The sequence below is a fragment of the Protopterus annectens genome, chromosome 11.part0, assembly GCF_019279795.1.
Source record: "Protopterus annectens isolate FY-2018-M chromosome 11.part0, PAN1.0, whole genome shotgun sequence".
NCBI lineage: Eukaryota > Metazoa > Chordata > Ceratodontiformes > Protopteridae > Protopterus > Protopterus annectens.
In genome coordinates this window covers 1,141,825,643-1,141,851,150 of record NC_056745.1, presented here as the reverse complement: position 1 = coordinate 1,141,851,150, position 25,508 = coordinate 1,141,825,643, and the positions used below count along the sequence as shown (strand labels likewise).

Below are 25,508 nucleotides of genomic sequence, written 5' to 3'. Positions count from 1 at the left end.
CATACTCAGTCTCCTATGGGTTACTAAGAGGCAATCTATGCCTGGCATTCAAGGCATCCTTGGATCCAGCTCTGATGGATCTTTTGCACATCCACAAAACAAACAGCATCAGAACCACTAGATCCAAGGATTTAAATTTTGCTTGTAACATAAATTTTACATGATGGCAAGACAGATATGTGTCTCAAGGGATCCCCATGCTCATCCTTGGGAAGCAGAGTCCATCCTTAAACCTTTTTAATCATAACCTTGACCAACGGATGGGAAATTGGAAATTAACCCCGGGTCTTGGCACCCATGTTTCTGATTGACAGAGGCAGACAGTAACAAAGTCTAAACTAACACCCCCCCCCCCCCCACATAACCTTTAGAGACTTCCTAACTAATGTATACCCTCCTAATAAATGCCTATGATACCTAGGGACATAATTGGTTTGGTTTGTACAGCTAGGCATATAAAGGCCCTGATGGTCATTAGCCTAGTATTTACCTATGAGCCAATGAACAAGAGAAAGAAGCCCTGGCAGTGTATAACCATATGATCACCGGAAACAAACCAGAGAGGTAAGAAGATGGTTTATTTTAAATCTGAGACATGGGGTCAGGAGTTTGATTCTCTCTTTACATATTTCACTGTAGCTATATCCTAGAGAAACTAAATAAATATTTCATGAGTAAATAATAATCAATGGAAAATTATTTAAAAATTCTCCACTATAGGGATATGTGACAAATTATATGCATTGATAAATGTTTGGAGGTCTCACAGAGGAGTCCTTTTGTAGCTGCTCCCCAAACGTCTTTACTCATAAGATGGCTTTATCCTCCCTTGCAGTCCAATTGGCAGATGGAGGCCATGAGGCGGGGCTAGCAGCTAAGTTAATTGATTAATGACCAATGAGGGTGCTGGGTATCCAATGACTGAAAGTCTGAAATCAGGCAGCAAGCCCTTGGTGGGCTTGTACCCAGAAGTCAACATTACCTAGACAGAAATTAAGGAAGTTATGTTGACCATAAATTTGAAAATGGTTTTGAAACCATTAATCAGGAAATGTCACAGTTCTACCCAACACGACAGTGATGTGTGAAGTATATACATTTGAGTAAGATCACATTGACAGGGGTATAAACATTTTGGAGTCAGCATTTCATAACATTTAATATAGCTGTCTCCAAGGTTATTGCAAATGTTACTGTTATGATCTATGGCAGCTTTGAAAATGTAGTGTGCTGCAAAAATCTATAAAATAACACACATTCAAACACACAAATCCCAAGCTAGGCCAGCTGATTTATAGTTCCTGAATGTTGTTCATGTATATGGCAGTCATCTGTTAATATGATAACTTTTCAAATGTATGTCTATTAGTTTTTTCTACATTTTTGCTATCCATAGCACATCTGCCATATGGCACAATTAGCACAAAACACACCAAAGGCATATTATCTCATTTGCACTTTTACTACTGTTTTTGCTCTTAAGTTCATTCACTACCAATAGCACCTCATGGCATTATAACATTGTCATCATTAATCAAGCAGTTTACCATACAATGGCAGGCAATGTAAGAGATGTAGTTACATAATGTAGTTGGAGACAAAGATCTCATATAAAGCCACTTCCAAATTAGTAAACACTCTATTAGTAACACACAATAACTTGCTATACCTATAAGATACTGTATGGACTAAACACACAAACCTACATATACTGAGGGTCTTAAAAATAATTTATTTAAAAAGGTCTTCTAAATGAAGCCCCTCTTCCCCATCTATTTTCATCTGTATGAGGAAGTCAAAGTGGTCAGGTAAGAATTGCCCTCAGCAACAAACACTCTACACAGGCAGCACCCACCATTAAACATGTATCTAAGGCTCTCAGTGTCTCAAATCAAAAGTGCAAAAGGCAAACCACTACCCAATCGAAAAACTAGTTTTAAGTGACTCCATAGTGAGGGTCTATATTAAAAACACGAACGTTTACTTACCCGAATACCTAAACGCCAATACGTCTTCATTGAACCGCGAAAACATCGGTCAACCTGAAGAGCGAAATCCGAAACGTTGAATCATCATGGTTGGCCCTTTTGTGGTATAGCTCCGTAAGGTAAGTGTGCGATAATTTCGGACCTTAGGGTTAGGGTGCAGGTTAAGGTAAGTGCATAGATGGTAATGTATGTTAGATTTAGTGTAGGGTTAGAAGTAGGATTTTATTAAGTGTATGTGTGTGGATTATTTAGTTTGTTTGGGTATAGCTTTTTAAGGTAAGTGTGCGATAGGTATGGACCTTAGGGTTAGGGTGCGGGTTAAGTTAAGTGCATACATTGTGGTATATGCAAGCTTTAGTGTAGGGTTAGAAGTAGAGTTTAGTTTAGGGTTAGAAGTAGGGTTTTGGTTAGTGTATGTATGTGGTTTATTTAGTTTGTTTGTGTAGGTAGTATGTAGCAGGCGGTGGGATGGGACAACTATGACATTTCGAGTTTTTGAATTTCGCGGTTTAGGGCATTCGGTGTATTTGCGGCTCACGGAATATGTGTCAGCATTTAGGTGTGCGGGTAAGTAAACATTCGCGCTTTTAATATAGGCCCCATAGTGATACCCACGGATACAACCCTCACTAGGCTGAGTAAGGAGAGGATCATGATTGGCTACCAGTTGGGTTCCAGGATATGCTACATCATGCATGCACTTGAGTCATTGCACCACAGGTATACATATGACACAGTCACAGTGCATGATGGAGTAAATGACTTGGGACATAACTCTCAGGATTATATGAAGAGAGCCATGCTGGAGCTCTTGGAATATATAACCAAAGCAGGTATGAACTCAGCCTTGAGCAGCATTTTACCATCACTGAAAATGATGCTGCAAAATGAACAAAAGATTATCAACTTCAACAAGTTGCTTAGTTTCTGGTGTCATTTAAATGAAATCCAATATATATCAGCCTGGAGGAGATGGGAGACAGTCCTAACTGCTTTGTCAGGAATGGCCTGCAACTGTCCCCACAAGGCTTTTGTGTATTGGCTAAAGCCTTGTCCAACACCATAGTGCCTTTTTAGGCAATACCAGTCTTCTAAAGCTTCCAGCTTATGCATTAGGTCAAACTCCCTTCTCTTAAGAGACTTCAGCCACCCCACCCTCCCATCCACCGGGTGACTTATAGATCCCCTAGCATGTATGCTTAGAGACTTCTGGACTTCATAAATACAAATGCTCTGGACCAGTTAGCCCATACTCTAAGTGAAACAAAATCCTGGACTTGATAATCACCAATATAGAACACTTCTGTTCCCCACTAGTTGCAATTCCATCCCTTGTCAAGTCAGACAACAAATTAGTCATATTCATCATAAGACTAAAGCCAAAAGCATCCTCAAATACCTTGGTATTCAGAGAAGATGCAAAGACAACTCCATGAACACAGATTCATGACCTGGCTAAATTCAGCATCTCCTCCAACCTGATGAACATACTGAATATATGTAATTCTTAAGTGCCAAATTATATGCACATATAAATAGCTACATAGATACATTTGCTCCCAACCAAAGCAAATATAATGCCATATTTAAAAATAAACCCATATGGTGGAACCCAAATATAAACAGGATATTCAATAAGAGAAAAAAATCACTGGACTCAATAAATATAATTATCAGGATGCAAAAAATATTCTTGCTAATGTTAAGAAAGAACTCTTTTCTCTGATCAAAACACCAAAGCTATATAGGAGGTAAAAATAAGCACCCAGGCAAAAGACAACTATAAATTCTTCTTTAATTATGTTAAAAACCTTAGAAACAGTGTCCAGCACTGCTCAGAGTTAATAATAAATGATACATACACAGACCCTGAAGACATAATCTGTGTACTAGTGGATAAATGTAGCTCCAACTTCACCACATCCTTCTCTCTCCCCAAATTCCCATATCACATACCTGCTTATACACTTTCAGTCTCCCAAGAACAACTCTGCCTCTATGGGACCAGAAAACATACCAGGCTGCCTACTTACTAAGCAAAAAACAGGACCAGTCAAACCTACAGATGCTCTTCAATACCAGTCTCCAAACTGCCTTTGTGCTAGGTGAATGGTGGACAGCAATAGTTATCCCCCTGCACAAAGGTGAGGCATCAATGAACCTGGGTAATTATAGACCCACAAGTCTGACAAATTTCATCCTTAAGGCTATGGTGAGGATCATTATGGAATTAACAATCAAGGACATAGCTAACCCACATACCTTTGACTCAAGCCAATTTGTTTTTTTTTCAAGGGTAGATGATCTTGCTTGCTTAAGGGTGGCCGCGGTGGTGCAGTGGTCAGCGTTGCCACCTCACAGCAAGAGGTTCTCTGGTTCAATCCTCAACTGGGGTGCCTTCTGTGCAGAGTCTAGATGTCCTCCTTGTGGTCACGTGGGTTTCCTCTGAGTGCTTCGGTTTCCTCCCACATCCCATAAACATGCTATAGGTGGATTGGACACTCTAAATTGGCCCTAGGTGTGAGTGTGTGCATGTGTCTGCCTTCTGTGGAAGATTGGGTACTGGGCTGGCAACTCAACACCGTAAAAACTCCATTGCCAATCATGAGCGGACAGGTGATTTGCTGTGGTGACCCCTAAGCAGGAAAAAGCCAAAAGAAGAAGATCTTGCCTGCTTAACCTGGTTGACTCCTTTGAGAAGATTACTGAAGCAATGGATGAGGGAAAGTCAGTACACACCACATATCTATACCTCACAAAGACATTTGACAACATGCCACACTCGGGTATTGTTGATAAACTGCCCCAGCTAAATGTCAATCCTCATACAATTCACTGGATAGTAAATTGGCTCACAAATAGAATTCAGGAAATTAGGGTGGGTGGCTCTATGTCCTCCAAAAGCCCTGTCACTATTGGTGCACATCAAGGTTCTGTCTGTGGGCTAGTCCTTCTTGGCATTTACTTCTCAGTGATGAAAGCTAATGTAACAGGTCTTTGGCTGACCAAGTCTGCAGATGACTGTAAACTTGACATTATTATAAACACTCCAGAGGACACCAAGATCCTCCAAGAGGGTCTTTCCCAAACAAATAGTTGGTGTTATAAGTATGGACTAAAACTAAATGACATAAACTATATAATAGTCTCATTTGTTAATCACAATGTCCACTGCAACTATCACATTGACAACACATCCATGAAAATTGATTCAGTAGTTACTGACTTCAGAACCTATATGAACAATAAAATGTCCTTCGATCACCATGCATCAACTATTGTAAAAAATAATTTTTTTTCATTGTGCAATTTATTAGTAAGGGCATGGAATCTAGGTCCAGAAATGTAACCATTGCACTGTACTCTGCACTTATTAGACCAGTCATTGAGTATAATGCCCTCTTCTCCATGTACCTGTCCAAACATTTAACACAACTTAAATGACAGCAATTCTTTCTCATCATGAAAATCGAGGAGATAAATCATAACTACATTAACTATCTCAAAACCCTGTCCCTCTTCTTAGTAAAATGCAGGCTACTGAGAAGTGATTTCTGCTTTGCATACAGGGCCAAAACAGACCCTATCCTCTCTGACCTACTGCACATCTACATTTCCAGTGGTGGAATAAACACTCACTCAAGAAATCTTAATCTGTTCTGTAATATAAATAGAACATGTTGGGGGGACAGATATGTATCAGAGCGAAGTCCACTTCTTTGGAATCATCATCCTCTCTATGTAAGTAAAGTACTTCCTGTATTCTATTCAAATATAGTCTGGATGATTGGGTGGAAACCAAGAATTCATCACTGGTTTCGTGCCTTGTCCTCTACAGATAGGGCTAACATGTAAATGTTCTATCTGGCTCTTGATTATTCATATTTAAATTACAAGGGCTAAAAAAATCACTGGAATGTGCATGGCTAGGCTTCTAAGGATGCATACAGATCAATAGCTTAGTAAGTACATATGAACCTATGTGAAACGGAAGAGTATGGTCAATAAAATGACATTTTTAGCTAGGCTACATTTGCAATGTAGATATTGTTTGTTACTTGTTTTGCATATTTTCAGATTTCCATTTATATTTTCATAACGAAGTTGGCAGTATATTAGTGAAGGGTATCATATGAAATATCATGATGTGTAGCAGAAAAATGCACCCTTATTGCCCAAGTCGAATGAGATATTGCTAATTTTTAATAATTATGAGGACATCATATTTCCACATTAGCATTAATATTGGTAAAGGTAAGTCACAGATGCAGGGACAATTGTGCTGATTCTATTCCCATAAGCTATGGAAGCAGAACATTGTGTCAACTGTTGTCTCAAATGCACAGAAGGATGGCAGCTTCTGCTTATACTGATGTATTGTTCAGTGTTGAAGGTAAGTAACAGCACCAACAAAAATGTTGTAAATCCTTAAAACAAAATACTTTTGATTCATAGCAACATGATACCTGTTCTGCCATTCTCTGCTATGGTGCAGGTTAACCTATTATCACAACCACTGTCAGTCTTCATACTCAGCAGAGATGCAGCAATGTTTTTGCCAGGGGGAATTCTCACTTGTCTATATTCCGATATAAGCATATTATACTAATGTACCCTGCCCTCCAATCATGGCAATGGAGGCTGAAACTTTTAAAAAAATGCTCCTGCTTTGACTCCATAACTGAGGGGCAGGGAGCAGTCTTGGTGTACCCTTGTTCCACAACTGCTATATGTGATTCAGAAACAACATGGTGTCCTGCTATATTTGGTGTTATCCCTGTGTTTAAACCATGTATGGACGTAAATATGGTGTGCACAGCTACTGTATTCATGTATAAAGTATACCTATGAAACATTCATGTCTGCACATTTTTGCCAGTATATAGTGGAGTGCTTTAGATTTCTATACTAGGTCATTTGTCCTTACTTATTGTAATGAATGCCCTTCAGAATATTAAGAATAAATCATGAGTCCTAGTATATGAAGATAATACTCCCTGGGATTCAATAACGCCTACAGTAAGTGTACACTGAGTGAACAGCCAACACAGACATAATTCATACCTTCTTTCTCCTGATTTTAGTTTTCTTACTGATATTTTTGGAGCTCTAAATATTGACAGGGATTCATAAAGGTTACCACTGTTTTAATTTAATCTGATTGAGATAAAGTAAAGGCTCTAGCGATTCTTCTGAAAGACTTTGAGATATTTCAGGAATAAGCAAACACTATTTATAAATAAATTTTAAAATGATGAAGGTAATGTGCTATTATGATACAAAATTATCACAATTCATAGTTAAGAAATATTCCAGTATAACAGAAATAGTTGATAGCTATGCTTATTTAGGACTTTATTTGTGATAATGTCATTTAAATATCTCATGGTGCTATTGTTCTTTGGCAAAAATGGCCCAGTTATATTCTGTTAGCAAAAGTCTTGATATTAACTCTAGAAATATGCTGGGCTTAATTTATTATCTACTTATAATAATGCTATATATAGTTTTGTTTGTTTTGTGGCAAAATATACCTGCATAAGATTACTGTACTTTATGATTCTATTCTCAGATTGATATATAATACAATTGCAACTTGTATGTAATAACAAATCAACTGCCTTTATATATATATATATATATATATATATATATATATATATATATAAATTAAAGGTAAGTGAATTTCAAAAAATTGCAGGCTGTTAATTGAAGTACTATGTCTTAGAAATGATGCCTGTGAAATTTTCAATGATGTTTGTGGTACAGCATGGAGATACTGAGTGTTATTTGTATTCTTAATTATGCAAATACATATAATATTCATGTTTTTGTAAATATCAATAAAATATCTAAAAAGAATTGTCATCGATATATTAAAGTTTGGAAGAACAAAAATGCTGCTGAGACTGTCCAGATTATATGTTTTTATGACATGGAAAGCTGTTGGTTAAGTTTATAGAAAAATGTACATCTGGATTTTTTTTTGCATTGTACCATATTATAACATTAGCATTAAAGAGACTTGTGTTAAAGAAAGGATTAAAAAAAGAAAAAAAGACTGTTTTCAAAAAGAATAGAGGTAAACATATGAAAAAATACAGTGATGTTTCTTCTATTACAAATCTAGCTAAGGATGGAGAGTGTAAAGAAAATTAATTCAAAGCACAGCTAGGGGTGAATCACACTTGCAAGAAAGTTTGAATGATGTTGTTAGTCAACAACTTCCTGTTTGTGTCTCTAGTGAAACTTCCTGTAATGAGGTAAATACCTCATCAGATTGAGCTATTGTAATGATTTTGGGTATAATAACTTAAAAAAAATAATAAGTGCTTATACCCAGAGGCAGTGATAGTGTCTCCAACTGATAGACATGGCTGTAGATAGTGTAGTAAATATTACTGAAATGGATAAGAACACAAGTTTGGATTCTTGTTTAGAAGTTCTGAATTCTAACTGAGTTGCAAACCACAATTTGAGATTGAACCTTGAAGCCAAATTGAGGACTCAGGAAATCTATTAAATAAGAATATAACATTAAGGAAGAGAAATATAGATCACAATGGTAAAAAATATGGTAAATTATACAAGGTTTTAAGCTATAAGAATTTTCAATCAGGACAGCGTACTCAAAACTTTAGTAGTATTTGAAGATGTCATTAAGAATGTTACACATCTGGCAAGTGGTGAGTGTACAGGTGAATGTACTAACTTAAAGAAAGGATAAAAGAACTTAAACAAAGTACTGAAGTCATCACATGTAACTGATGAAGTGTTTGCATTGGCTGATTTTATGTTGAAATATGCTGACACTCAACTATGTAAATCACACAAGAGCTTAATTACTGTAGCAGCACTGCCAGGTTTGAAATTTGAATATGTAAAAAAGATAGTGACAAAACTGACCACAGTACAATCGTAATACAAGCTATTTTTAATTCATGTTGAAGTCAATGACTTAGACCACACCTTTGAACAACATGAAAAATACAATATTGGATATCATTACACAATTTGAGGCACAAGGTTAAATGTGTATTGTGTGAGATTTTACCATCAATGTTCTTTACTGATTATATGTTTAAGGAACATTTGTTTAATAATTGATTGAGATAAATTTCTCTAGTATAGCAAGTAAATTTAATTAAATATTGTGACGATAATTTCCATGATTATAGAATGTTTGCAGTGGACAAATTACATTTAAATAATTATGGGACAGATTATGTGTAGAACATGATAACTGTTATTTAAAATATATTTAGGGACAATAAAAATGTATAATCAACCAGAAGAACTAAAAGGCTTGATTATCATGTGAAATGCTATTTTTGTAATGCCTGTAGCTTTGGTAATAAATTTACTAAGCTAACAGGGATGATACATCAGTAAACATATCAGATTATTGCTAAAGCTGAGTCTTGGAATACTACTCACTTTAGCCTTAAACAATTTAATAAATATGAATGTTTACATAAAAAAAAACATAATGGGGGTGTAACGTTGTGGTGCATAATAATATTTCATCTACATGTGTACAGCTTGCTTCTAATTTGGAATGTTTAGTTGCCTATATAAGGGATGATAGAAGTAATATAGGGACATATATACTGCTGTGTTATCAGACTCCTAGTTTGTATAAAAGTACACATTATAACGTTTAAAAATGTTTTATTTCTTGGTCACATATAAATTGCATAAATTACTTTGTATATGAATTTATGCATATTGGATTGGGAAAAGACGTGCATCAACTCATTACAGAAAATACTAGAGGAAACAATATTCTTGTTTATGTAATTACTAATTTGGATGGCACAGTGGTAGCATTATCGCCTCATGGCAAGAGGTTCTCTAGTTTGATTCTTGGCTGGAGTACCTTCTTTGTGGAGTCTGCAAGTCATCCCTGCATTCATGTGGGTTTCCTTCAGGTGCTCCGGTTTCTTCCCACATTACAAAGACATGCATCTGGAGCATTTCTCCCCTGGGCTTCCACTGAAAATTGGCTCTGTTCCAAATTGGACTTTCCCAGGAAACAAATGTTAAATAAATAAATAAATAAATAATAATTCTGCCTTTTTCTAAGATGTTAAAACAGTAATGCCCCTTGGCCATGGTCAAACCATAGAGCTGTAAAATTTGATCTTGAGTTTATGACTAGTTTTAGCAAAAACAGGCAAAACTGTAGTTTTAGTCAGATTGATTGCAGCCTTTTAACATGCAGTATTGAAAGTAGGGAGTGGAACTGTATTGCTGAATCACAATCCTTGTCTAAGGGAAGTATTTATTCCGGGACATTAGTTCTTCAAGTGTTAAATTGATACAAGAAATAATAAAGGATCTTATCCTTTATGGTTAAATAGGAATTTACATAGGTTGCTTAGAAAAAAGAAGCGATAGTTTAATATCTATAAAATATATCCTTCCAGTAGGAAGAAGAGAATTTACAATCACACATGCAAAGATTTAAAATTTAGGATAAGAGAAACAAAAAAATATGACAATAGGTTGGTTTATGATATGACAAATAAAAAGAAAACTTTTCACAAAAACTCTATGAAGAAAAGTCCTGAAATTCCTAGTACATTTCAAATACAAGACAGTGTTATTAACAAATCTGAGTATTATATTCCTAGTACATTTCAAATACAAGGACAGTGTTATTAACAAATCTGAGTATTATTTTTAATGAATTTAACAGCTTCTAGGACTTTTTACAGAATTGATTGTTGTCATTGAGAATTAAATGTTATGTGCTCTGTAATTACAAAGCAATTACTTTTACAGTCTCTGACATTAAGACTACTTCACTTCCCATTTTGTACATATTCTTTAATAAATTCCTATATGAAAGTTGCATACGTATTCGCTGGAAAATTTCTCACATAAATCCAATTCACAAGAAAGGAACAACAAACCAGGTTGAAAATTATAGACCGATACGTTTGATGTCTTCTTCTCTGTCTTTCGGCTTTTCCCGGTTAGAGGTCGCCACAGCGGATCACCTATCTGCTCATGATTGGCAGTGGAGTTTTACGGTATCGAGTTGCCAGCCTTCCACAGAAGGCACACACACACACACACACACACACACACACACACACACACACACTCAAACCTAGCGCCAATTTAGAGTGTCCAATGAACCTACAGCATGTCTTTGGAAAGTGGAAGGAAACCTGAGCACTCGGAGGAAACCCACATCACCACAGGGAGGACATGCAGACTCCACACAGAAGGCACCCCAGCTGAGGATTGAACCAGAGAACCTCTTGCTGTGAGGTGGCAACACTAACTGCTGCACCACCGTGGCCACCCAATAAGTTGGATGTCTAAATTGTGTAAATGTTTTGAGAAACATGTAACTGAACTATTAAGAATAACATGAACAGATCTCTTTTTGATTGATATGTGACAGTACAGTTTTATTAAAGGATGACCAACAAACTTCATTAGTTTTTTATGATATAGTTATTGAAGCCTTAGAATTAGGTCTATCACCTGGGGTTGTATTTTTAGATCTTTTTAAGGCTTTTCATAGTCTATTGTTTGAGGTGATAAAGAATTATCTTATAAAATTAAGACTCAATGAATATATAGCAAAGTGGATTATACTTTAGATTGGGTTTGTAGCATGGTATAATATGTACAATATAGAGGTGCATTATCTAAACCCATTTTGATTTAATCTAGAGTATTTCAGGGCTCTGTATTAGGACTGATATTGTTTAATATGGTATTTTCCACAATACCCAAGAATAAAGAATTTTGGTTATACAACTATGTGGATGATTATAAAATTGGTTTTATTATGCAAGGAAAGAAAATTATTTGGCATTAAATTCCTATATGAAAACACTGATTAATTATGAAAAATATAATATATAAATATATATATAATATATATATTTATATATATAATAATAAAATATAATATTGCATATTTTAATAATAGTTTAGTACATCATCCAATTAATTTATCTACATTTATCTACATTACCTTTAGAGGAAACAGACCATTACACAGATTTATAGCTTAGGATTTCATTAAATTTATCCTTTGAAGAGCATAGTAGAAAATCTATAATCAAGCAATGAGAAAAATTGGATACCTCTTAAGAACTTCAGTAACGAGAGATGAAGAGCATTTAACCACTGTATTTAAATCTCTTAGTTTACTCTTATAATCCAATATTGGTTCTTTCTGTACATACAGGAGGGGGCAAATAAAAAATTTGTAGGATGTACAGATAAAATTTACTAAAAGTATAATTTGTGTATAAAACATGGATTATGAGAATAGATGTAGGAGATTAAAGCTATATTCTAATGGTTATAGACTCATAAGAGGGAAGAGTATATTTGTTTTTAATATATTTCATCGACCTGTTTTACAAATAATGTTTAATATGGAAATTTTACTTGTGATAAAATATTACAATATAGTGGTACAAATTCTTAAAGACAATTATGTAAAACAGTGAGAAAACATTTCTATGTAATTAAGTCTGCAGTTAGATTATAGAATAGTATTTCTACTAACAGTTGTCTAATCAGGAGTATAGCCAGAAATTTCTATATTGTACTCTGACCTAATTTTGCTCAAAACCAAGTAGTGACCTTTCATTCGAAAATGTACTCAACCCTGAAAATGTTGAGCTATACAAATAGGAAAGGAACCTTATTTTCAACTGGTGACACTTATAACCATAGATTGGCTATTTTTAGAGGTGCAATCCTCTCATAAGAATATATTTTATTGATCTATATTGCAAACATTAGCTAAGAAATTTGTAAATATTCTGTTGTCTTTCAGTAATAATGCTTCCAACAGATGCTTAGAAAAAAAATGTACTCATTTGTGTACGCTGAGTATGCCTAGCGATACCTTTGCATCTAATTAGTAACTTGGAAATGTTTAAGAAATTTTTAGATAACTGAATGAAAGGAAGAGTATATACTGCATATGCTATAACTGGATGAAAGGAAGAGTATATACTGCATATGCTATAACTGGATGAAAGGAAGAGTATATACTGCATATGCTATAACTGGATGAAAGGAAGAGTATATACTGCATATGCTATAACTGGATGAAAGGAAGAGTATATACTGCATATACTATAACTGGATGAAAGGAAGAGTATATACTGCATATGCTATAACTGGATGAAAGGAAGAGTATATACTGCATATGATATAACTGGATGAAAGGAAGAGTATATAATGCATATGCTATAACTGGATGAAAGGAAGAGTATATACTGTATATATACTATAACTGGATGAAAGGAAGAGTATATACTGCATATGCTATAACTGGATGAAAGGAAGCGTATATACTGTATATATACTATAACTGGATAAAAGGAAGAGTATATACTGCATATGCTATAACTGGATGAAAGGAAGCGTATATACTGTATAAATACTATAACTGGATAAAGGAAGAGTATATACTGCATATGCTATAACTGGATGAAAGGAAGAGTATATACTGTATATATACTATAACTGGATGAAAGGAAGAGTACATACTGCATATGCTATAACTGGATGAAAGGAAGAGTATATACTGTATATGCTATAACTGGATGAAAGGAAGAGTATATACTGCATATGCTATAACTGGATGAAAGGAAGAGTATATACTGTATATGCTATAACTGGATGAAAGGAAGAGTATATACTGTATATATACTATAACTGAATGAAAGGAAGAGTATATACTGCATATGCTATAACTGGATGAAAGGAAGAGTATATACTGTATATACTATAACTGGATGAAAGGAATTGTATATACTGTATATATACTATAACTGGATGAAAGGAAGAGTATATACTGTATATATACTATAACTGGATAAAAGGAAGAGTATATACTGCATATGCTATAACTGGATGAAAGGAAGAGTATATACTGTATATACTATAACTGGATGAAAGGAAGAGTATATACTGTATATACTATAACTGGATGAAAGGAAGAGTATATACTGCATATGCTATAACTGGATGAAAGGAAGAGTATATACTGCATATGCTATAACTGGATGAAAGGAAGAGTATATACTGTATATATACTATAACTGGATGAAAGGAAGAGTATATACTGCATATGATATAACTGGATGAAAGGAAGAGTATATACTGTATATACTATAACTGGATGAAAGGAAGAGTATATACTGCATATGATATAACTGGATGAAAGGAAGAGTATATACTGTATATATACTATAAGTGGATGAAAGGAAGAGTATATACTGCATATGCTATAACTGGATGAAAGGAAGAGTATATACTGTATATATACTATAAATGGATAAAAGGAAGAGTATATACTGCATATGCTATAACTGGATGAAAGGAAGAGTATATACTATATATACTATAACTGGATGAAAGGAAGCTTATATACTGTATATACTATAACTGGATGAAAGGAAGAGTATATACTCCATACTTGAATGAATCGGTGTTCCTAGTTAGCCATTAGGCCCGAACACTATTAATACTGCTTATGAACTTTAAACATTTAAAGCTCACAAGATATTTATATTTCTTTAGCATATTTGTTTTTAAATTGCTATTTTAGAAAAGACTCATCACTGTAAGAATTTATGTAGGCTGCCAGAGGTACAATTTCCAAAACAACTGCTAGGTGTAAATATATCAAGAGCTATAGGAGTCCCATGCCATATAATGGAAAATGTACATAAATATCATCCAATATAACCCTTGATTTATTTAATGTAGATGCATTGTACCACCTTGTATGACATGAAACAATCATCTATACTTTTGGATGAAGATAAAGTTGTCATATTGAATGAAAACATCCTGCTTAAAATAATGAAGTATTATTTAGCACAGATTTCCATTTGAGATAGTATTTGTATTTTTTAGCATTTTCAATATATATTGGAAATAATAATTCTAAACATGTTTTTCTAAGCATATGAATGCATCTAAATCAGGTGCTTCAGAGATATCATTTTGTCATAGTTGCATTTAATAAGGGCACTGTGACATGGGGTTTTCTAATCATTTGGCTGGACTACAGCTTTTAGACAAGTTCTTATTTTGACAGCTTATCAATCAATCACCAATAACCAATCATTTCCCATAGCATTTATAAGGCTTATTACCATAGGAATGTGGATATAACTATGATTTAACTAGCTGTATTAATCTAGAAATAATATACTTTCCATGGAAGCTAAAGTTAGTTGAAAAGTCAGAAATAGTGGAAGATTTTCAAGTTTTTAAATCAAAATCAGTTTTTATTTCAAGAACTGCAAAGAACTGAATTTGTCAATAAATAAATGAATCATCCATGGTATTATTTAAATCTTGCTCTTAAACTGTTTGTGAATTACTAGGTTTACAGGGTAAGTTTTGCTCCCCATCAACAGAAACTGATGAGAATTTGCAATATGAACCATTACTGCCACAGTGATTAACATACCGTGCTTCCTCTAAAGACTAACATACACATCATACAGAGTTTATATGCAGAATGTTAAAACATTGAAACTTGACTGCAAGCAGTTTCAAGGTAGTAGATTTTCAAAGTTGGAAGTTTATGTAACTAAGTGAAAAATTATAATTTAATATACTCCACACGACAACGCTTGAATGACACAAAATCATGCAGTATGGTTGATGTACCCCTGTAATTTTCTGGGCTGAGTGACAGCCAGTTACCTGACAGTAACTAAATGGAGAATTGTTGATTTAGGTAAAAAGAAAGGCAGTCAGGCTTTATGTCTAAAGAGTAATATTCATCCAATAATTTTATAGCACGTGGTATTCCAAAAGTACTGATATTCTGAGTTTATGTTATATGTAAACAATAACAATCTACAGGGTTGGTGCTATAGGGAGTGTTTTTAGGCACAAAGCTAATTACAGTAGGCCTCCACATCCCTGTCAGGTTCCTTTTCGTGTATGACACTCATCTTGTCAGGCATCGCTGCACTTAGAAAATGGCAAAAGAAGCAGTTTTATAGTTGCAAATCATTTTTAACTTTGGTGGAAATGAATGTTTCTATTTCCGTTTTTCAAATTTCAAAAGGAAAATTATTAATTTAACAATGAAAGTGGTTTATAAAACAGTAATACGCAATTCCTTTAAATAATGTCTCAAGTGCTGAAAGAGTCGAGTTTGAGAGGAGCAGGAGTACGTATCTAGTGTTGAAAAACACCCTTCTCTTATAGAAGGTGTCCCTTACAGGTGAGCCTGTGATGTGTATAAAATAAGATATTGTTCTACCCTATCAAACAGCCTTCACATAATCTGTCAAACTCTCCTGTCCAGGATCATACATGGTCATGATGTCTTCTTCTATATTTGTTTTTCTTCTTGAAACTTTACCTCCCACTTAGGTATCTTTCCTAACAACTTCATCTGTCTATCTCTTGTATGCTCTTCACCCCTCTTAAGCCAAGCACCAAACAAATGACTGCAATTATGTTTCAAAAATTGCACTTAGCATTGAAATACACAGAACAGCTAATCTGCCCCCCCTAAAAAAAGAATCCTAGCAAAAAAATCCTGCAGACTATATCACATTCTACTTCCCTTACCATCCTTCTGCAAAAATTGCCCTTTTACGGGATTCATTTAATTAGTCAAAATGATAGAAAATGAAAACCCGACCTTCTAGCTCCTAAGAAGGGGAGTCTAGCAAAAATAAAAATGCAAATGAAAATTAATAATCTTCCAAGCCAAGCAGGTACGTCTTAACAAAAAACAAAATATGTATAATGCAATATGCTTCATATGAAAATATGATTCATACCAAATGCATTTATTGGACTTTAGTACAAATGTATGTCACTCTGACAATACTTTTCATCTTATTCAATAGGATCATAGGAAGTTACTGGACTATTGGCCTTAAGGCCCTTGTAAGCCTAGTCAAGAATTTAGTCCATGTTATGGCAAGTCAGCACTTGATGCCCCTATCCAGCAGGGACACAGGTTGGAATTCCAGGGATGTATTTTCTGTTCCCCATCCAGTTATCCAGGTTGTGCTTAAAAAGGTTAATGCTGCTTGATGTGGAGAGGGAGCCAATTCCACACAATGGGGGGTCTCTGGGACACAAGTCTGTCCTGTCAAAAAGTCCTATTCATGTCACAGACCAGGTTGAGGTCATGCATATGGGATACTCGAGTGGAGCTTGACTTGTGGATATGCAGCAGTCCCATCAAGGCAGGGTCGGAGATTGCTTTGGATGTCAGACAGTGGTCACCTGTGAGGAGTCTGTATGAAACTGGGAAAAGGGACAAAGTTTTTAGCCTATCTATGTAGGGTAGATGTTTGAGGTCCTGGATTCTCCTGGTGAGGAACTTCTGTGGTCTCTCCAGCTGCTGCATATGCTTTATGAGGTACATGCTGAAAGGAGAGTTGAACTCAATAATGAGTCTTATAAGGGAGGAATACTGGGATGTTATGATCTCCTTGTCCCTGGATGAGTTACCCTTCCAAATAAGGTGGGCCATGTAGAAAGCTTTCCGTACAACAGAAGCAACATGGTGGTCAAAAGTCAGTTTGCTATCAACCTGGGTGTCCAAGTCCCTCATGATTGATTGCATGCGTAGGACCTTGTTATTAATGTGATAATTTGTGGGGACATCACTCTTCCCAAAGGGGATGATGATGCATTTTTTGGCATTCAGTTTGAGGCCATGTGTCTGGCACCAGTCATTTGTTTGGGTGAGACCCTCTTGGAGGATGTCCACATCACTTGGGGAATCTATGATAGCACCCAGCTTGCAGTCATCTGCAAACTTGGTCAGCCATAGTCCACTGGTTTTGGCCTGCACCTCAGAAAAGTATATTCCAAACAACAGAGGCCCCAAGACCGATCTCTAGGGTACACCACTCATTAATGTGTCTACTGCTTGAGTTGGCTTCCCCTATTTTGACTAGGTGGGTCCTATCAGTTAGTCAGTTTGCTACTCATCTGGTAACATAGTGATTAATACCTAGCTGAGAGAGTTCACCTATTAGACCTGAGTGGTGAATAGTACTGAAAACTTTGGCCAGGTCAAGGTAGGCGGTGAGCACTGTCTTCCCCTCGTCTATGGCTTTGGTGACTGTCTCAAAGAAGTTGACCAAGTTTAACAGACATGCCCTCCCCTTGACAAAACCAAACTTTGTGGAATTGAATGTTTGGAGGTTGCCAATGTCCTTGTTAATGAGGTCCATGATAATCCATTCCATGGCCTTGCAGATCAGGTTAGTTAAGCTGATGGGTCTATAATTTCCTGGATCAGTGGATACTCCACCTTTGTGCAGTGGGATGACCGTATCTGTCCTCCACTTGGCTGGGATGAAGCCAATACTCAGGCTTTGGTTGAATAGGCTTTGAATGGTGTTGCAGGTTCCTGCCTTAGTTCCTGTAGAATGCAGCCTGGGATGTTATCGGGTCCCACAGAGGCTGTATTTTTTTTTACCTTTGAGAGGGCAGTAATGACTTTCTCTCTAGAGATAAGAGGAGGGAGGCAGGTGCTGGTGATGTCCTGCTTTACTGATGGGGGTCAGAGGGGAGAGGTTTTAGCTGAACCTGTTTGCCAGCAGGTTGGCTATATCTATAACATTTGGGTATGTGGTGTCCTTGACCACCAGATCCAAGTGCTTCTTTTGAGGATGTGGACATATGTGAAGAAGGCCTTATGATTGTCTTTAGTAGATGTGGCCAATTTGGACTCAAAGTTTGCTTTGGAGTATTTCAATAGTGCTTTTATTTGCTTGCTCAGGATAAGGAGAGATTATTTCCAATTAGGCGCCTGCTCCGTCTTGGTCCTGGACAGCAATTTTTCCTTTTATTATAGAGTTTATTTATTGCAGACATCCTTCAGACAGGTTTACTCTTCCTTAAGGAGTATGATTTTGTCCTGTCAGGTATTCCTGATTCCATGCAGCTATATTAATGCTCATATAGTACTTTGATGTAGGTTTGAACATTTGTGCCAGTTCCTATGGAGGGGCCTATGAAGCTATTTATACCTTACCTCAGGAGGTTGTAATCAGCTTTGGAGAATTTTTTATGTTTGACCCTAGCAAAGGGGGGGGGGGGGGTTGGAGGAGATGGTGAGTTCAAAAGTGATTGCTTTGTGGTCGGATCTTACCAGGGAGAATGACACTGTAGGAATGCTGCAGTGGTTACTCATGTTGGTTAATAACAGCTCTAAGATATTATCACCTCTTGTGGGGGTGTCGACCAACTGGTCCAAGGCACTTGCTTTGACAAAATCAAGGAATCTCTGGACATTTGTGCTTTACATGAGTATTTATTCCAATCTATTGTTGGATAGTTAAAATCACCAAGGATCAGGATAAAAGGTTAAATCTTAATAGATTCGAAGAGGTCCAGATAGGTGGAATGGGCATCTTGAGTCAATGTTGGGGGCTTGTAGCTAGCTATGATTTGAATAGGGGTCTTGTCAATGGTTAACTGCACCTGGAGTGTCTCCTGTGTGTCATACTGTTTGACCAGCCTGGAGGTGTGCATGTCTTTAATATATAAATTGAAACTCCACCAAGATTGTATTTCATTCATTGTAAGCCATTTATTTGTATAAAAGTGACCTGTAAAAACCAATACCTTCAACTTCAGAGTCCCAACAAAGACCATTTTATTTCTCTACATTAAACTCTACATATCATAAATTTTAATCCATCGCACTGACTTACTCCATTATGTGGTTCCACCTTTTAACATTTAGAATATAATCCCTGTAAGCTATAATTAATTGAAAATTTTGCCCATTTGTGCTGCTGATCCTTCATCCAAAACCAGCTTTTTTACCATCATCATCACTACAAAATTAACTCCCAACCCAAACAATATCAGGCTCATGTATAGCCTTGATTCAGGCCTTTCTACAGGCAGATTTATTTTCCCATGAAACCAGCAACTATACTTTTAAACCTCAAATTGTCATAAACATCTCAAATCCAGACAGTAAATTATCTACAAACTAAATTAATTCAACATTAAGAAAAAACACTACTGTACAGAAACTGATCAAATGTGTTAGTTATGTTGAAACACCATATTCCTCACTGACCATCAGGTTGCTTTTACTCATTATCACTTCTGAACAGCAATTTTTAATGGGAATATGAGACATTATAATCAAATACATCTAGCATCAGTTCAAAACTGTTCCGTCTATACTGTACATGAAATATTAACAAAGAGAAATAGAATTAGTCAGACACATACATAAAACACATTTCAATGACCCTAAAATAGAATCACACCAGGAAATGAAAAATATAATTAGCAAATGTTTAAAATATCTCTGGCATAAATAAATTTTACCCAAATGTCTTTTGCAATTGTGTGATATCACTCAGTGAGCCAATCTCTAATAATAAATCTCTAGTACTAATCTCTACTCATAACAACAAACCGAGTAGGAAATGTTGAGCAGTAGGGCTGTCCTGTACCATAATGTAATGGCTAGGGTGAGAGTTATGGCTTTAGTCCTGAGTCAAAGATCAATCTCATTTAATCTCAGCCTTACCACAGGATACGTGCCCAAGGAGTGGCGTACGGCAACTGTGGTCCCACTCCACAAAGGCGGTGCCTCTATGGACCCTGGTAATTACCGCCCCATAAGCTTAACAAGTCTAGTCTGCAAAGCTATGGAGAGGATCATAATGGAGCTCATAAACAAAGATATAGGGGACTTGCAGACATTGGACCCGACCCAGTTTGGCTTCGTCAAGGGCAGGTCATGCCTTTTGAACTTGGTCGACTTCTCCGAAACAGTCACCAAGGCCATTGATGAGGGAAAGGCAGTCCATACAGCCTACCTTGACCTTGCAAAGGCTTTTGACACAATACCCCACTCAGGTATTGTAGAAAAACTTACCAGCTTAAATGTAAATCCATATGTCACAAGATGGGTTGCAAACTGGCTTAAGGACAGAACCCACAGGGTTAGAGTTGCTGGCGCTATGTCAGACTCCAAGCCGGTCACAAGTGGTGTCCCACAGGGCTCGGTCCTTGGCCCCCTATTGTTCGATATCTACTTCTCAGAAGTACAGGCCAACATGGGAGGACTTTGGCTGACAAAGTTTGCAGACGACTGCAAACTGGGCGCCATAGTGGAAAGTGCATCGGACACGGATATCCTTCAGAAGGGACTCATGGAAACAGATAGCTGGTGCCAGAGCCATGGCCTGAAGTTAAATGCCAAAAAATGTATAGTCATACCCTTCAGGAAAAACAAGGTAACCCCAAGCTACCATATAGGTGGCAATCCACTAAGCACAGAAGAGGTTATGAGGGACCTGGGGACCCAGGTTGACAGTGGCCTTTCTTTTGACACTCACATTGCTAAAGTGGTTAGAAAGACCTTCTACATTGCCCACCTGATCATGAAGGGATTCACATCCAGATCTAGTGAGGTCATTGTTCCCCTGTACTCTTCACTTATCAGACCAATGATCGAGTACAATGCCCCATTCGGGATGTATCTCACCCGACATCTGCAGCAATTGGAGAGACCCCAAAAGTTCCTCACCAAAAGGATAAAGGGACTCCAAAATCTGTCGTATGCTGCCAGATTGAAGAAACTCCAGCTCTATTCAGTCGCATACCATCTGCTCAGAGGTGACATGTGCCTGACATACAAGGCCATGTCCAACCCGGAATTAATGGACATGCTCCACCTCAAAAATCCAAATCCACCAAAACCACTAGAGCAAGCGACTTAAACCTTAGCACGGATATAAATAGGGCGTGCTGGAGAGATAGATTTATCACTCAGAGACTCCCTATGCTGTGGAATAAAATCCCGGTCCATGTGAGGCAGAGCACCTCGCTGGCTCTGTTCAAGAGAAATCTTGACCTGTGGATGGGAGATCGTAGGTTTACCCCGGGAATCATCTCTGTGTCACTGCTGGACAGAGGCACAACAAACTAATGGGCACAGTATTTTTTCATATAAGGGGTGGCGTAAGCCACAAAACTTTGGGCTAGGCTTATAAATGCCTTAGGGCAGATAGCCTAGTATAAACCTATGAACCTATGAACCTATGAACCTATCAGAGGGGAGAAGCAGGTGCTGTGGAACAACACCAAACAGCCAATATTGAACCATTTAAAAAGGAGACAAGGAAAACCTGATGGTCCATACAAAAGTCTCACTTACCTTAGCCTACATCTATCGCACTGTGAAGCATTCCAAAATCAAATGCAGATAGTCAACACCTCAGGAATGGCACATCCAACAATGATAATTGGTTAGCATGTCTAATCTGCACACTTTGGTGTGTATCATGTGCTATTGATGAATTCACATAAATCAAACACAGACAGGGTTAGTAATTTACAATAATGCAATTATCACATAAATATTATCTATAAGTTTGCATAAGGTCATTTATTATTCAACTGTAGTTTCCAATCATCAACTTTTAGCTTCCGAAAATTAGTAGGCTGACCTGTCATTGGAATATTTAATGTGACACCAATAACTTACATGTGTGGTTTAATTTTCCATGTCAAGAAATTTAGACTTTCATTCCCCAGCCCCCTTTCCTTGCTTCAAAAATATAGACTGAAGTTGTATATATTACTAGACAAGTACCATCAAACTCCCTGGGAGTTCAAAATACTGGTTGAATGCAAAGATCTTGCTAGCAATATCCCTCACCAACAGAGATCACAGCGTAGATTCAGTCTCAACATCAAAGTGGTGCACTGTCCATTATTTCCATAGCCGAGACTCAAATCCTATCTTGTTGTCAGGAAGTAAGTTGGTAGGCTATAGGTTTGTTCAACATTGCGACTGCCTGTGATTTCATGAGAGAAAGTCTAGATTTCACTGAACACCAGAAATATTTATTATGCATTGTATTCACTTAGAAACTCAGGGGCAAAAGTGGAAGACTTCTGTAGGAAAAATATATTTTAGAACTATTAATATTTTGTTGGACTTTTTCTACTTGAAAATGGCAATGCCAAAGGTTTTAATCCTTCCAAATGACACTCAGCAGAGTCAAGAAAAGGAGATTATTCTATTCTAATAATTCACTTTTATCCTTATTAAGTTTAATTCCAAGACATATGACTTTTCTAACCTCCAAGAACAGCTGGGTATTATGGATGCAGAATTCTGGAAAATGTTCAGTAGTAAAGGAACTCCTTTTCCTATCATACTCCTATGAAGTACGGCAATAAATGCTTTCTTTACAGAGATCTGGAAGCTGATCATCTGGTTCCTAAACCTTATCTCTCTTCAACATCTATCAATTTTTCTTCTTTTTTCACGGCACAAACTCACTTTTTTAGTCGCACACATATCTGCTACGTCAACCCATGCTATTCCCTTATCATTCCTCTTCAAATACTGACAGGAAAAATTGTTTCCAAATGTTGACCACCATCTGACTTACTCCCGTCTTCCAGTAACCTAATATTCTACTAGGTCTTTTTGTGTTCCACAATATTATCAAAATAATTTCATCTTCTAGTCCTATATACCTTCTGCTCACATTGCCTAGGTTACCTTTGCTTGTTAAATGATCATTTTGTTATTATTTTATTTAGTTTTACCATAGCCGTACCACCACCAGGTTTCTTATTCTCTTATTTGCCCTTTGCAGTTATCAGTCTCCCCACCACTCTTAGTCTTCCAGTCTTCAGCCAAGTTTGTTTTCTCCTCTTTTTTTTTGAAAATTGCCTCCTCTATTTAAGGCTCTTTTTTTTTCTCTTCTGTTCTTTGTAGATCCTCTCCTGTCTTTCATGGGTCTTGGTTAGTGCTAGCCAGTCATATTATTTATAAAACTCTGCTTACTATAAGGTTGTTTTCATCCATCTCTAGTTGTAGATCCCTTTCCTTTACATAATTCTGAAAACCATTCTTGGCACTATGAACCAACATGATCTATGATCATTACTACTCAGTGTCTCTCTCACCTCTTTCCTGACTGCATATAGGTATTGTATATTCTACAACAAGGGCGAGGAGGAAATTAAAATAGTAAACACATATACATAAGTGAGTTGAAAGCATAAAGTAATGATAGTATAGTAAATACAGCAGAATTAAGTATATCTGTAGTAAAAAAAAAAAAAAAAACTGCATTCAACATTTTCCTGTAAAGGCACATAAATGTAACATATTATTGAATAACTTTTCATTGTTTATAAAAATAAATAGCCATACCCTTTGCTGAATTATCGATAAAATTATCATCTGATTCATTAATGTATACTGAGTACAAAGGTCACTGCTAACATTCTAATAACCACCACTTGCCATGTTGTTGTCCCTAAATAATCCAAGTACTTACCTTCAGTTTAAATGCTATGAATATTTAGACTATATTTAGAGGGGGGAGGTTATTAAATTACATGAGTTTATTTAATAAATCAGTGAAGTCCTGATGTTGTTTTTATTGGCACCTTCACCATTCTGATTTAGAAAATATTTACTAAATGGACCCAATGAATAAGACAAAATAAAATTAGTTACCTGGATCTGTCTTTTTTCTACTTCACTCTGCTTTTCCATCTGTTTTAATACAATCTTTCCATCCTGCATCTGAAAATCATATCCCTTTTCCAGGAAGTATGCATGGCAGTCTGGAGTACGAGTTGGTTCAACCTATAAAATATTAGATTGGGTAAAGCTTTTATAAAGTAATCTGAATGTCAGCTTGATATATATATATATATATATATATATATATATATATATATATTATATGATAAAATATATCATCTGATGAACTATATATATGTGTCATCAGAATAATTTCAGTTGCGGGTTCATTTACCAGGCAAGTTGCTTTTTATTATTGTCAAATTAACCCTAACAATTCTTTAACACTCATTTTTGTGCCTTTTAGTTCTAAGTATACTTGCAGATAACAGACAATCCTAAATATCAGTGAACAGTGAGGTATTTAACTCTTCTAGCAGTCATCTGCGGATTCCATGTCCTGTGCATTGCTTAATAACATATTTGGCACTGCCACTGAAGATGGGTAATCCATGTTATTGCAGCACATTATGGATTTTCATGGATTACCAGAAAAGAGTATAGAAAATCTGTTACATAAAATGCTACCACAATACAAAGAAAATGTATCTTAGGCAGAAAGTTCATCACACATTTCATGTGCACAGTAATGTACATTTTTATGAACATATTTTCAGCCTATTTCTTTTTTAAACACATTTTTAACTTTCACACATTTTATAAAAATGACATGGACACATATATAGAAAAGGAAACAAACAATTGTTAACATTTTCATTAGCTTCATGCATTATACAGACATGTTTTATTTTTTTTAACATTTATCCTTCATTAATTGTTTAATGTCTTCTTTCAATTAAATTTCACTCTTGAAATTTCTTGTCTTGAAATTTGTAGTGGCAAAAGTTCTAGTTATGTTTTTTGTTGTTGCTGTTGTTATTGTTGTCACTTCCTACTGACAGAAGAATTACAAGTCCTAACCTGTTGCTTGCATGCAT

The 25,508-nt window shown here is 36.1% G+C and overlaps 1 protein-coding gene across 2 annotated transcripts in view; it reads right to left on the bottom strand.

Moving 5' to 3' along the window:
* The window catches only part of LAMB4 (laminin subunit beta 4), a 1,139,974-nt gene that overhangs the window by 537,987 nt on the left and 576,479 nt on the right, over positions 1–25,508 (bottom strand). For both annotated transcript variants that reach the window (XM_044088495.1, XM_044088496.1), the window contains exon 15: positions 24,502–24,633. In XM_044088495.1, the coding sequence (XP_043944430.1) occupies positions 24,502–24,633 (132 nt within the window). The remainder of the gene's footprint in view (positions 1–24,501; positions 24,634–25,508) is intronic.